The 12,982-nt window shown below is 38.5% G+C and overlaps 1 protein-coding gene across 2 annotated transcripts in view; it reads right to left on the bottom strand.

The window, feature by feature from the left end:
* Positions 1-12,982, bottom strand: part of LOC124713847 (cohesin subunit SA-1) — a 148,502-nt gene that overhangs the window by 14,013 nt on the left and 121,507 nt on the right. For both annotated transcript variants that reach the window (XM_047242977.1, XM_047242978.1), the window contains one exon: positions 6,413-6,621. In XM_047242977.1, coding sequence (XP_047098933.1) covers positions 6,413-6,621 — 209 coding nt within the window. The remainder of the gene's footprint in view (positions 1-6,412; positions 6,622-12,982) is intronic.

Below are 12,982 nucleotides of genomic sequence, written 5' to 3'. Positions count from 1 at the left end.
TAAGGTTTGAAAGGGAACGAAGAGGGATGAAGGAAAGGAACTGGCGAGACTTGGGGAAATGGGGAGAGTTATAAAAAAAATTGCCCAGAACCCTTGGTCATAGAAGACTTACCTGACAGAATGGGAAGGAAAGACTATTTCAAGAAAAGAAGGTTTGGAGTATAACAAATGGTAGAAGCAGTGATAAAAAAGCACAATAAGAGAAAGAAGGAAGACAAGCTAAGATAAAGATCAGAAAAAAAAAATCAGAAAACTGTAGGAAATTTCAAACAAAAGTTGCGAGAACAGAGATGGGTTAACCAAAGGCAATGAGTGTGTGAGAATTTCTCATGAGGAAAGTGTACCCTATGATAGGAAAAAATTACAACAATAAAAGTGTGATTGGCGAAGTTCTTGGGAAAGACAAGGAAACAGACAAAATTTTTCAAACAGGGAAAACAAAGAGAGGAAGCCACTGAAGAAAATGGAATCGACTGTGTTTTGGAAATAAAATAATGCAAAAGACAGCAGTAACAGATGATCATTGGAAATTGGTAAAAAACAAATGTACAAAAACGTAACTGACTCACCTAAAAGCAAATGGCAATAAGGAAAGAAAAGTGCAGTCCAATTAGTAAACAAACTGGTGACAGACGATCAGCAGGAAGTCTTGCAGTGTACAGTGAAGCTTCTTTGCATCTCATCCCATTCGGTAAGTCTCCCCTGACCCAAAGTTCTGGACAACTTTTCAGTAACCCCCCCCCCCTTTCCTAAACCTCTTCAGTCATTTCCCTTCACCCCTCTTTGTTCCCCTTCAGGTTGGTAGCCCTGCACCTGCTATACGGACGTCTGAGTCACAGCTCTCGTACAAGACAAGTAATTTAAGTAGTAATAAACTTTTTTTAACACTTTAAATTAATTTATTACGTTAATTATAGTGCTCTTCAAGCGTACCATTAAAGGTTTTTGTCTTACGTATTTTCACAGTAATCACGTAAAGTTCGTTTTGTTTACATATCGCGGCCAGGCCGAACTTTTGAGCTTTCAGATTAAACTTCATACCGCAGTTTTAAGTGCATTTACTGATAGTTTAGTGTGATAAATACGTCTGCTGCCCCTTTATATCCGTAGAGTATCATCATCTCTTAAGTAATTTCCACTGTTTACATTGTCGCGAATAGGCCTAATTTTTCGTACACGTATTTTCATTGTTTTCCGGTAACTTAATTGTCTTTCTGTCACTAAGATCGATTTGTACCATGAGTGTAAAGTGCCTGACATGCCGTAGAATCGCTAGCTCCGGGGTCTGGTGTGATGGATGTAGTAACTTTTTTCATTGGGGCGATTGTAGTGGCGTGGGAATTGGGAAAATGAGCGAGACTCATCAGTGGTTCTGCAGGTGGGAAGGGGCAACAGGTATAAGGAACAGGCCAAGAAATTCTTCTGACAGCTTTGTTATTAATGTAAAAAATAGGTTTGACCTGTTGCCTCAGTCAGAAACTGATGAGCCTCTCACAGAAGTAGATGTAGACAGGGCTCAACAAGCTTTCAGAAGCAAATTGAATAAGAATGTAGGGCAGTCTGCAAAGAGAAAGAAAGTCTTGTTGCTAGGTAGTTCGCATGCTAGAGGTGTGGGCCAACTTCTGCAGGATTAATTAGGGTCAGAATACCAGGTCACAAGTTTTTTCAAACCTAGTGCTGGACTGGGGCAGGTTACAGAGGATTTAGGTTCACTATGTGGAGGCTTTACTAAGGAAGATACCGTGGTTATTGTGGGTGGGACAGGCAACAGTATTGACAGAGATCCGGGATACAGCATAGAGTGTGACCTGGCAAAGATTGCGTCAACATCGAGTCATACCAGTGTTGGGTTTGTGTCGGTTCTGGAGCGCCACGACCGACCTCATTTGAGCTCTTCTGTCAGGAGAGTTAATTTGGAGTTGGAACGGCTACTTGGATCTGGTGCAGGGTCACACATTGGTGTGGTTCCTGTTGATTCACTCTGTAGGTGGGACTATACTAGACATGGCCTACACCTCAACAAGAAAGGGAAGGGTAAACTGGCTGGGCTGATAGCAGGATATTTAAAGGGGGAAGGAACTACATCTCATGGTGGAAACTCTTTTTTAGTGTAAAATCAGTGTCCAGTGGGAAACTCAGCCATGCAAGTACTAAAGATGTTTAAAAAAATTCAAGATACCCACAAAAGTAAAGTGAAAAATAACGTTAGTATATTTCATCAAAATATTGGGGGATTGAAGAATAAAATTGATGAGCTTCTGCTTTGTTTAGAAGATATAGAAACTGAGAATTTAATAGATGTACTATGCCTGTCTGAGCATCACATTGTCACTGATATGCAAAAGGTTAGCATAATTGGGTACAAATTAGCTGCACATGTAAGTAGAGATAATATGATGAGAGGAGGAGTTTCCATATATGTCAAAAGCTTCCACAGTGTAAAAAATTTAGAAACTAAAAAATACTGAACTAAAACTAAATGATGGCACTTTCATAATTGTAACAGTGTATAGGTCCCCCTCAGGGAATTTCCAGCTATTTCTAGAAAACTTGGATGCTTTGTTGTGCTATCTGTCAGACAGGGGGAAGCAAATTATCATTTGTGGGGATTTCAATGTTGATTCCCTGAAAGAGTGTAATAGGAAGAATGATCTTGTAGTTTTACTCAGTTCTTTCAATTTGAGCTCCGTCATTGATTTGCCTACTCGGATAAGAAAGAACAGCAGGACATTGATAGATAACTTTTTTATAGACCAAGATAAGTTTAAGGACATAAATGCTTATCCTGTTGAGAATGGTCTTTCAGATCATGGTGCACAGCTAGTTACAGCACATGACATAGCTCCTTGCAGTACATCAAATCAGAATTTCAAAGCAGTGCATTCAATTAACAATATAAATATTGCAAACTTTAGGGAAAGCCTACAGCATCTAGACCGGGATGAAGTGTATAAGGAACCCGATGCAAACTTGAAATATAACTTATTTCACGATACATTTTTAAGGGTATTTGAAAATTGTTTTCCCAAGAAAATAGTTAAACATAATTCCAAGAAAACATATAAAAAACCTTGGCTAACTAAAGGAATAAGAATACCTTGCAACCATAAAAGAGAACTGTATCTAACAGCAAGAGGGAGTACTGACCCCAAAATTGTACAATATTATAAAAACTATTGTGCAGTACTAAGAAAAGTTATTAAAAAGTCCAGAAGCATGTGTATCATGTCTGAGATCAGTAACTCTGATAATAAAATTAAAGCAATTTGGAATATTATTGAAAGGGAAACAGGGCAACCAAGAGCACAGGAAGACTTTAGTGCCATAAAACTGAATGACAAGTGTACTAACAAACAATCAGAAATTGAAAATATTTTCAATAATCATTTTTTAAATGTTGTGGAGAAAATAGGATCTAGATCTTCACTAGAAGAGGCCATACCTGTGCAGTTTGAAACAACTGTATTTCCACCAACCTCTCCCTCTGAAATCAGTAAAATAATAAACTCACTGAAAAGTAAAAGCTCTTACGAAATTGATGGCATTTCCAGCAAGGTACTTAAAGCTTGTTCCCCACAGATAAGTAGGATTCTCAGGCACGTATGTTATAGCTCTTTGGAGCAGGGTGTTTTCCCCGATAGACTGAAATATGCCATTGTAAAACCATTGCATAAAAAGGGGGATACGTCGGATGTCAACAACTACTGCCCAATCTCTCTTCTGACAGCTCTATCAAAATTTTTTGAGAAAGTAATGTATTCAAGAGTAGCCTCCCATATTTATAAAAATGAAGTACTAACAAAATGTCAGTTTGGTTTTCAGAAAAGGCTTTTCAACAGAAAATGCTATATACGCTTTCACTGATCAAATATTAAATGCTCTGAATAACCGGACATCACCCATTGGTATTTTTTGTGATCTCTCAAAGGCCTTTGATTGTGTAGATCGTGGAATTCTTTTAGATAAGCTAAATCATTATGGTTTGAGGGGGGCAGCGCACAAATGGTTTAATTCATACTTAACTGGAAGAATGCAGAAAGTTGAAATAAGTGGTACATGTAATGTTAAAACATCAGCTGATTCCTCAAACTGGGGGGCTATCAGGTACGGGGTCCCACAGGGTTCGGTTTTAGGTCCTTTACTGTTCTTGATATACATTAATGATGTACCATTCCACATTGATGAAGATGCAAAGTTAGTTCTTTTTGCTGATGATACAAGTATAGTAATAACATCCAAAAACCAAGAACTATGTGATGTAATTGTAAATGATGTTTTTCACAAAATTATTAAGTGGTTCTCAGCAAACGGACTCTCTTTAATTTTGATAAAACACAGTATATACAGTTCTGTACAGTAAATGGCACAACTCCAGTAATAAATATAGACTTTGAACAGAAGTCTGTAGCTAAGGTAGAATTTTCAAAATTTTTAGGTGTGTCCATTGATGAGAGGTTAAACTGGAAGCAACACATTGATGGTCTGCTGAAACGTCTGAGTTCAGCTACGTATGCTATTAGGGTTATTGAAATTTTAGTGATAAGAATCTCAGTAAATTAGCTTACTATGCCTACTTTCATTCACTGCTTTCGTATGGCATCATATTCTGGGGTAATTCATAGTTGAGCAGAAAAGTATTCATTGCTCAAAAACGTGAAATCAGAATAATTGCTGGTGCCCACCCACGGTCATCCTGCAGACATCTATTTAAGGATCTAGGGATCCCCACAGTAACCTCACGGTATATATATTCACTTATGAAATTTGTTGTTAATAATCCAACCCAGTTCAAAAGTAATAGCAGTGCACATAGCTATAACACCAGGAGAAAGGATGATCTTCACTATGCAGGGTTAAATCTGACTTTGGCACAGAAAGGGGTAAATTATGCTGCCACAAAAGTCTTTGGTCACCTACCAAACAGCATCAAAAGCCTGACAGATAGCCAACCAATATTTAAAAATAAATTAAAAGAATTTCTAGATGACAACTCCTTCTACCCATTGGCTGAATTTTTAGATATAAATTAAGGGAGGGGGAAAAAAACCAACTTAAACATTAGTGTCATGCAATATTTTGTGTAATGTAATATCTTGTACAGACATCTTTTATTAACCTGACACGTTCCACATCATTACGAAGTGTCATATTCATGATCTATGGAACAAGTATTAATCTAATCTAATCAACCCAACTGCCGACTAGCTATAAAAGTTTACACATTTCCTTAACTTTTTTTGTGCATTTGTTCCTGCCACCACTTGGTGAGTAGATTTTTAATCTATCCAAAAATACTTTCAAAAATTGAGTATTTTCAAAAATGCAACAGAGGAACAGTAAAGTTGTGTCAATACGGATGCACTCTCCAAACTTCTAATTGCCAACGGAGACGATACAACTATGACTACCTATGAAACCTATAGTCTACATCTACACCTACATCTACATTTATACTCCACAAGCCACCCAACGGTGTGTGGCAGAGGGCACTTTACGTGCCACTGTCATTACCTCCCTTTTCTGTTCCAGTCGCGTATGGTTCGCGGGAAGAACGACTGTCTGAAAGCCTCCGTGTGCGCTCGAATCTCTCTAATTTTACATTCAGGATCTCCTCGGGAGGTATAAGTAGGGGGAAGCAATGTATTCGATACTTCATCCAGAAACGCACCCTCTCGAAACCTGGCGAGCAAGCTACACCGCGATGCAGAGCGCCTCTCTTGCAGAGTCTACCACTTGCGTTTGCTAAACATCTCCGTAACGCTATCACGGTTACCAAATAACCCTGTGACAAAACGCGCCGCTCTTCTTTGGATCTTCTCTATCTCCTCCGTCAACCCGATCTGGTATGGATCCCACACTGATGAGCAATACTCAAGTCAATGTCACAGACTCAGTCGTTCATTCCACTTTACTCAAGTACTATTGCAATTCATCACATGATCACATGCTCAGCAATCATTAAAATGACAATAATGCAATTCTTTCAAGTACGCCTATTTTTAATGAGGCTCCCCAGCTCCTTTGCACAATGTAGTCTCTTCGTATGCCTCATATCTAGCACTTGTTAACATTATGAATAATAAGGTTTCCTTTTTTTTCTTTTGAGATGTCACAAGTTACATTCAAAGTTGACCAGCAAGCTTTTCATCACTATTCCTACACACAGCACCTGAACACAGGAGAGCATAGTAAAATGTAGCATTCAAAAATGACTTACACTGCTACTGTGCACATTATTGTTTGAATGCAGAAGTGTGCAGTTAGCAAAGAAAAAAAAAAAACAATTTCTACCAATTCAGAGCAAGGGACTGCACTGCTAAAGAAACAATTTACAACTATTAGTTATTTGTAATTTACTCCAGAAATTTCCTATACAATAAATTTAATATATAATTCCTTACATTCTACTTACACAACACGTTTATCCTGTTTCAGTAGTTTATTCGTAAATTCAGTGAGTATCTCAAGGAATGGTAGGTTGGGAGGGGGGCCTGTAGGGTCTTCAATATTTTCCAGTGGATCAACTGCAAATAATATACCCTCACGATGAAGTGCTGTTATTGCTTCACGGTTCTTCACAGCATCCAGTCCAAAAGATAGCGCAAATCGTTTTGCTAATTCCTAAAAAAAAACACACATCAGAAACAATATGAGACAAAAATTTGAGATGAGACTGGAATCATGAAATGTGCAACACATTTAGTAGATTTTTAAATTACATTTTTAATATTACATATTTGAAGTAACTAGGAAGTAATCAGAGCGTATATCATTACCTCTAAACACATACAAACCTCAAATTTGAGGTTTTTAAAAATCTGTAACTGAACACAAGCCTCTTATTACAGATGTATTTATTATGACTTTCTTCCTACTGAAGGTATTTGTAATTTTTAACTGATTAGATGTAGCAAAATCTCCTGAAATGTGACTACTGTATCTGCTACTGGCACTTTTTGCATTCTTTCACGTAAATCTCTTGATATTAACAAACTAACCTTTTTATTTATTTACTTGTTTTTTTGTAATTCTTCATGAAATATTTAAGAAACCTCTCATTTTGAGGACACGGAGCACAAGTTCTGAACTGTTTCAAGGATGGAGAAGGAAACTGGTTATGCCAATCCATACGAACCACCCCAGTGTTTGCTTGGAATGATTTAGACAAATCATGGAACACCTAAATCTAGATGGCTGGACACAGATTTGAATCATTGTCTTCCCAAATGTTCTAGTGTGCTAATCACTACAGATCTCGCTCAGCTTGACTGACTGAAGCACAACAAGCATGCGCCATGTTGATTGGTGTGATTTTGAAGCTGAAGCACCTTATTTGGCAGTTTCTGTATTTACATTTATGCCTTACAAAAAGGTGCAGTTTAAGTCAGGCACAAAATTAAAACTCTCCAAAATAATGTCGCTATCGAGATGACTTGCCGTGTAAAAATTTTGTGAAATATGGAGTCAGCAAAAAAACTGATATTCATTCCAAGTTATGACAGTGTGAATTTGGATTCATTAGGATTAATTATTATGGAAAATGAATTCTTAATGAAATGACAAAGCCATTTAAAATGTGGAGAGAAGTACTTTAGAAAGAGCTGAAGAAAGAGTGAAACAAGGGTTGCACTTTCAAACTAGGCTTCCAGCTTTTATGGCCACATATATCAGCAGTAGTTTCTTGTTTTAGCAATAGGGCGGTGGTGATGAACTCTGTTAATGATGACATGGCAAAGAGCCTGTTACATACCTGGAATGGCAGGACTCTGCAGCATAAATATTCTGAAGGAATACAAATTCCTTCAAAATTCTGTGAAACGGCAACTTTTCATGCTAGTAGAAAATATGTACATTGTCACAAGTCTGCTGCAGTTTTCCTTAGACGCACAAGTGTATATCTGAGTAGTACTCTTTACACTATGCAGGGTGTTCCATTTACCTTTATTACCCAAAGTAACTTTTTGTCCAGAAGAAAAAAAATTGTACCAAGAAAATGTTGTTTACCTACCAGAGGGACATTAAACCGGCTTGATTGTCTTTCTTGAAAATTTGTTGGTTACAAAGATATGAACAGCAAAATGTCTTTTTAAATAGCAGCAGTATTTTTTATTCAGTATCCACTTCTTCTCCTTAAGAACACAAAAGAAATGTATCACCATGTACTAATAGCGGGTACAGGACAGTAACACAAATCTGATTGACTTACAGTTCACACAGCCTTAGTAATGCAACATGTCCACTTCCTGGAGTTGACATTAGACAAAAACAGAATGAAAATGCACACTGTTCACTCAGTCACCCATTTTCTGCTGAAGCTTTGTGAAAGTACAAGGTACGCCACTGAACAGAAGTTAGAAATGCTACTAATCTATTGACAATGTAAGTTAGCAGAACAGTGACTGCAGCAGTATTTTACCATTTATAACACAGCTACATATAGAATAGTAATATAGTATACATGATGTGTACAGTAAAGACAGCCCTTGATTAAAGACTGCATCTTCATTACTTTTCTATTATTGCAGTTGAAGGTAGGCAAAAAACTACTCAGGCAAAGGAACTCTACAGAAAGCAATTTCCATAGAAGAACCTCCTTTCCTACCTTATTGCAATTACTGTTCCACTAACACATTTTCCATATATAAGTAGCATTTTCACTTTCTCTTTGTTGACACACACAGTTTTTCCACAACACTTCAGCTGCAAGTGATTGACTGAATGACCGGCATGCATTCCCTTATGTTCCCATTTGTTTAGTATCAACTCTAGCCAGCAGATGAGTTAAGTTGCCTCAGGTACTTTTACCATCTGTTTGTACAGTGAAGTCAAAGTAAATGACATCTGGTTTATGTGACTGGTCACTGTGAAATGTTTCTGAACAGGTCTTAAAGAGAGGAATTGGATCACTGGGTATAGAAACATGCACGCGCGCGTGCGAGCTCGCTCGCTCGCTCGCACGCACGCGCACGCACGCGCACGCACGCGCACACACACACACACACACACACACACACACACACACACACATTCTTTGGACATAGCTTACGAGGACAAAGTCAATACACATGAGGCATTACTTGCTCGCATTAGGAATGCAACAGACAAAATTAAGAACAACCTTGTGAAATTGAAACGAGCAACAAAATCTTTGGAGCAAAGAAGTTAAGGAAAGGAAACCACGATGGTTAATGTCTCTCTGGTAGCTAAACAATGCTTTCTTGGTGCATTTTTTTATTTTGCTGCTGGGAAAGAAGTTACGTGGGGACATCAAGATAAATAAGGCACCTTGCATTAAGCCTTAATAGGCTTGAAATTAAGGTTTGTTTGTAATGGAAATGAGATGTGTTATGTCAGTAAATGTAATTCAAAGGTATATGTCCATTTTCAACGTAAGACTTAAAACCAATGAGATACCACAAAAAGAAAGAACGTAACTGAAAAATTAGCAGTCTGAAGATAACACTGGTCTGGACAAAAAATAATACCAAACTGGGGATAAAGTAACACCAAATTTGGTCAAAAAATTAAACTACTTTTCTCTGTCCTTACCTATACATAATACATGTAGCTTCAACGAACAGTTGATTTATAAATTTTAGTTTCATTGCTTTCAAACCAACAGAAGGATGGAACTGTACTAATTAAAAAAAAATCCTAAATATGTTATGGATACACAGAAATGTTAGACAATATAATTAAAAACTTCCTAGTAGTAGTAGAAGATTAGTGTTTAACGTCCAGTCGACTACCAGGTCATTAGATATGAAGCACACACACTGAGTAGGGAAGGATGGACAAGAAAAGCAGCTGTGCCCTTTCAAATGAACCATCCCAGATTTTGCCATAAGCAATTTAGGGAAATCACAGATACCTACATCAGAACTGCCAAATGTGACTTTGCACCGTTGTCCTCCTGAATACAAGTCCAGTGTGCTAACCGCTACGCTATCCCACTCAGTAAAACTCCTGAGAGGCACAAATATAAGCACTACTTAAGTGTTTGTGAATGCTATGCCTGTACGTGATTAATTTTACCAATACACAATGTTTCAGTAATGTGGGTAAACTATTAACCACATCGCAGAAGTCTAAAATATACACCATCTGATCAGACATGTCGGTACATCCCTATAAATTGTGAAACTGTAACAGTAGAATAGGTGGGTCAGGAGAGCTCAGTGTCTTCAAGCATGGACTAGTAATCAGATGTCAACTAACTAATAAATCAATTGCGGACATTTCAACCATTCTAAAGCTGCTTACATTGACTGCTGGTCATATGACTGTGAAGTGAAAATGTGAAGGAACAACCACATCTAAACCAACACTATAGGACCCTTACATACTGACACACAAGAACTGTCAAGCATTGCAGAGGGTCGTCGTAAACAATTGCATTAAATCAGTGGAGAGAATCATTCATAGTTCCAAAGTGCTCTCAGCAGTCCAGATAGCATAATGACTGTGTGTAGGGAATTAAAAAGGATGGCGTATGGTTGAGCAGCACCTCAAAAGGTACACATTTCTGTATTCCCTGCAAAGTGAAGCTCGATGTGACGTATAGCATGAAACTACTGGACAGTGGGTGATTGGAAATGAGTGCTTCGGAGTGATGAATCACACTACACTCTACATCAAATTGATGGAATGGTTTGGCAAATGCCTGGCAAACATACCTGCCATCATGTGTAGCGCCAGTTGTGCACTACGGAGGTGTTATTACAGTGTGGAGGTGCTTTCCAGGATTAGGGTGTGGTCCCGTCACAGTGTTGAAGAAAAATCTAAATGTGGAAGGATATGAACATATTTTGTAGGATTACATACTGCTTACAGCAGGTGAACAGTTTGGTGACACAGCACGACAATGCACATTGCCATAAGGCATCATCTGTGAGGCAACTGTTTGTGGATAATAACACTCCTGAAATGGACTGGTCTGCACAGAGACCAGACCTGAACCCAATGCAACATCCTTGGTGAGAGTTAGAATGTCAATTTCACCCTAGACCCTAACATCCAACATAACTATCTTCTCTTGTTTTAGCTCTTGAGGAGAGATGGACTGCAATTCCTCTACAGACGTTTAGACATCTCACTGAAAGTGCCCCTAGCAGAGTTCAAGCCATCACAAAGCCATCAGTGAACACATCCCACATTTATGTCTACTAATATGGTGTTAGGGCACATAATAGTAATGGGTAGAAATTAGAATTTTTTTAATAAAACTTATTCACACTGTTACACACAAACTCTAGTCATGCCAAAGACAAGAAACGGAAGCAGGATGTAGGCCAGTGTGTCACGTAATGCAACACTGTCTGCTGAGTTAGGATACGCATTCAGCAGAAAGGGGACTGCAACAGAAAACAAAAGGAAGCAGGACAAGCATATTCATTAGCTCATAAGACACATTGCATGAGGCTCACTCCCTTCTGGAAGAGCACATAATGAGGACCTGATGCAGTAGCTAATGGTCTGTTATGTGAATATAGCAGATTAGGGACACAAGCAGTTGTTACAAACTGAGCCTTGCATCATAGGCTCGAGCCAGCTCCCTTTAAACACCCCAGCTCTCGTCATGAATGGATCATCAGGATCAATGGCATTCACAGTAATAGCACTCCATTCCATGGTGACGATATTGTAGTGAATCTATGTCCTAAATGTCCAGCATTGTCTATGAAATAGCCGAAGATGTACTCAAGATGATGGCCTTCACCTGATGAACATCATGCTGCCCACTGCATACCATCTACTGATGGAGGAGCTGACATCTTCCAACAACTCCACATCACAGCACTGAACTTCAACACGAAAGCCAGCAACAGCGCCTCTTGTGGTTCATGTTCTAGTTCAACACTGAGGCACCTCCAGGTGCTGAAGCCTACCAGTGGTAGTCGAGGAGATAGACTGACCATACAACTACCAACATCAAGTACATTTCGAATGGGTCATCAAGTATCATCGTAGAATTTGGAGAGGGACCAAGCAGATCCCAGCAGCCAGCCTGAGTCCACTTTGCACTGGGCAATGGCCGTACCTGGTTGTCGACAACCTGGCAAGACACTGGTGTTGCTAAATCTCACCTGAGCATGTGACTGCAGAGCTGATTGGACAGATGTCAGCTATAATCCAACACACAGCTGAATGAGTGACAGTCAAGTCTGGTGCAGAAGAACGACAATTTGTAAACATTGAGAATGAATTATTGAACTCTAATAATAATATTTTACTAGTGCCATTCATGCTTCACAGGTTCTAACAGCTATCCCGTGACTTCCACTAAGCCTCTGTAATGGCATCCAGATACTTTTGAACATATAGTGAAGTTTACATATAAGTAGTGTAAGAGATATGAAACTTGCACAATCTCTTATTACAAAACCTTAACTGGATTAGAGTTTTTATATCCATCCATACAGTTCTGAAAGCATGTTTTACATAAAAGCCCTTCCATGTATTTCATGCTTACATTTTGCCACTGTCTGATATGGAAAAGGTTCAGATGTTGGACAAAAATATGAAAACAATGTGAAATATGCATGCTAATCAAGCCTGCTGATTCGCTCTCGTATCTGACCACAAATGGCACTTATGCAATGTTCTCAATATGTTGCAACTGTCAGTTATAGTCAGTATAGTATTCTGCATAGTTATGAGTGCATTATGTCAGAGTTAAGTGACTTAGAACATGATAAAATTGTTAATGCTCATATGGGGAATGATTCAGTAACTAAAGATGCTTAAGTGTCTGGTATTTCAAGAGGCACCATATCAAAGATTTATACCACACACAAGAAAGCGGAGAAGCACCATCTACTAAATCACAACAAGGACCAAAGTATGTGTTGGGTGATCATGACAGATTGTCACTGATTGTGATGAAAAATAAGAGAAAGACAGTTGCAAAAGTCACTGTAGAACTGAATGTCGCGCTTTTGATTCCTATTAGCACCAGAACATCACAAATATAATTCCATAA

The sequence above is a fragment of the Schistocerca piceifrons genome, chromosome 1, assembly GCF_021461385.2.
Source record: "Schistocerca piceifrons isolate TAMUIC-IGC-003096 chromosome 1, iqSchPice1.1, whole genome shotgun sequence".
In the NCBI taxonomy this organism is placed as follows: Eukaryota; Metazoa; Arthropoda; class Insecta; order Orthoptera; family Acrididae; genus Schistocerca; species Schistocerca piceifrons.
This window is presented reverse-complemented; position numbering and strand designations above follow the sequence as displayed.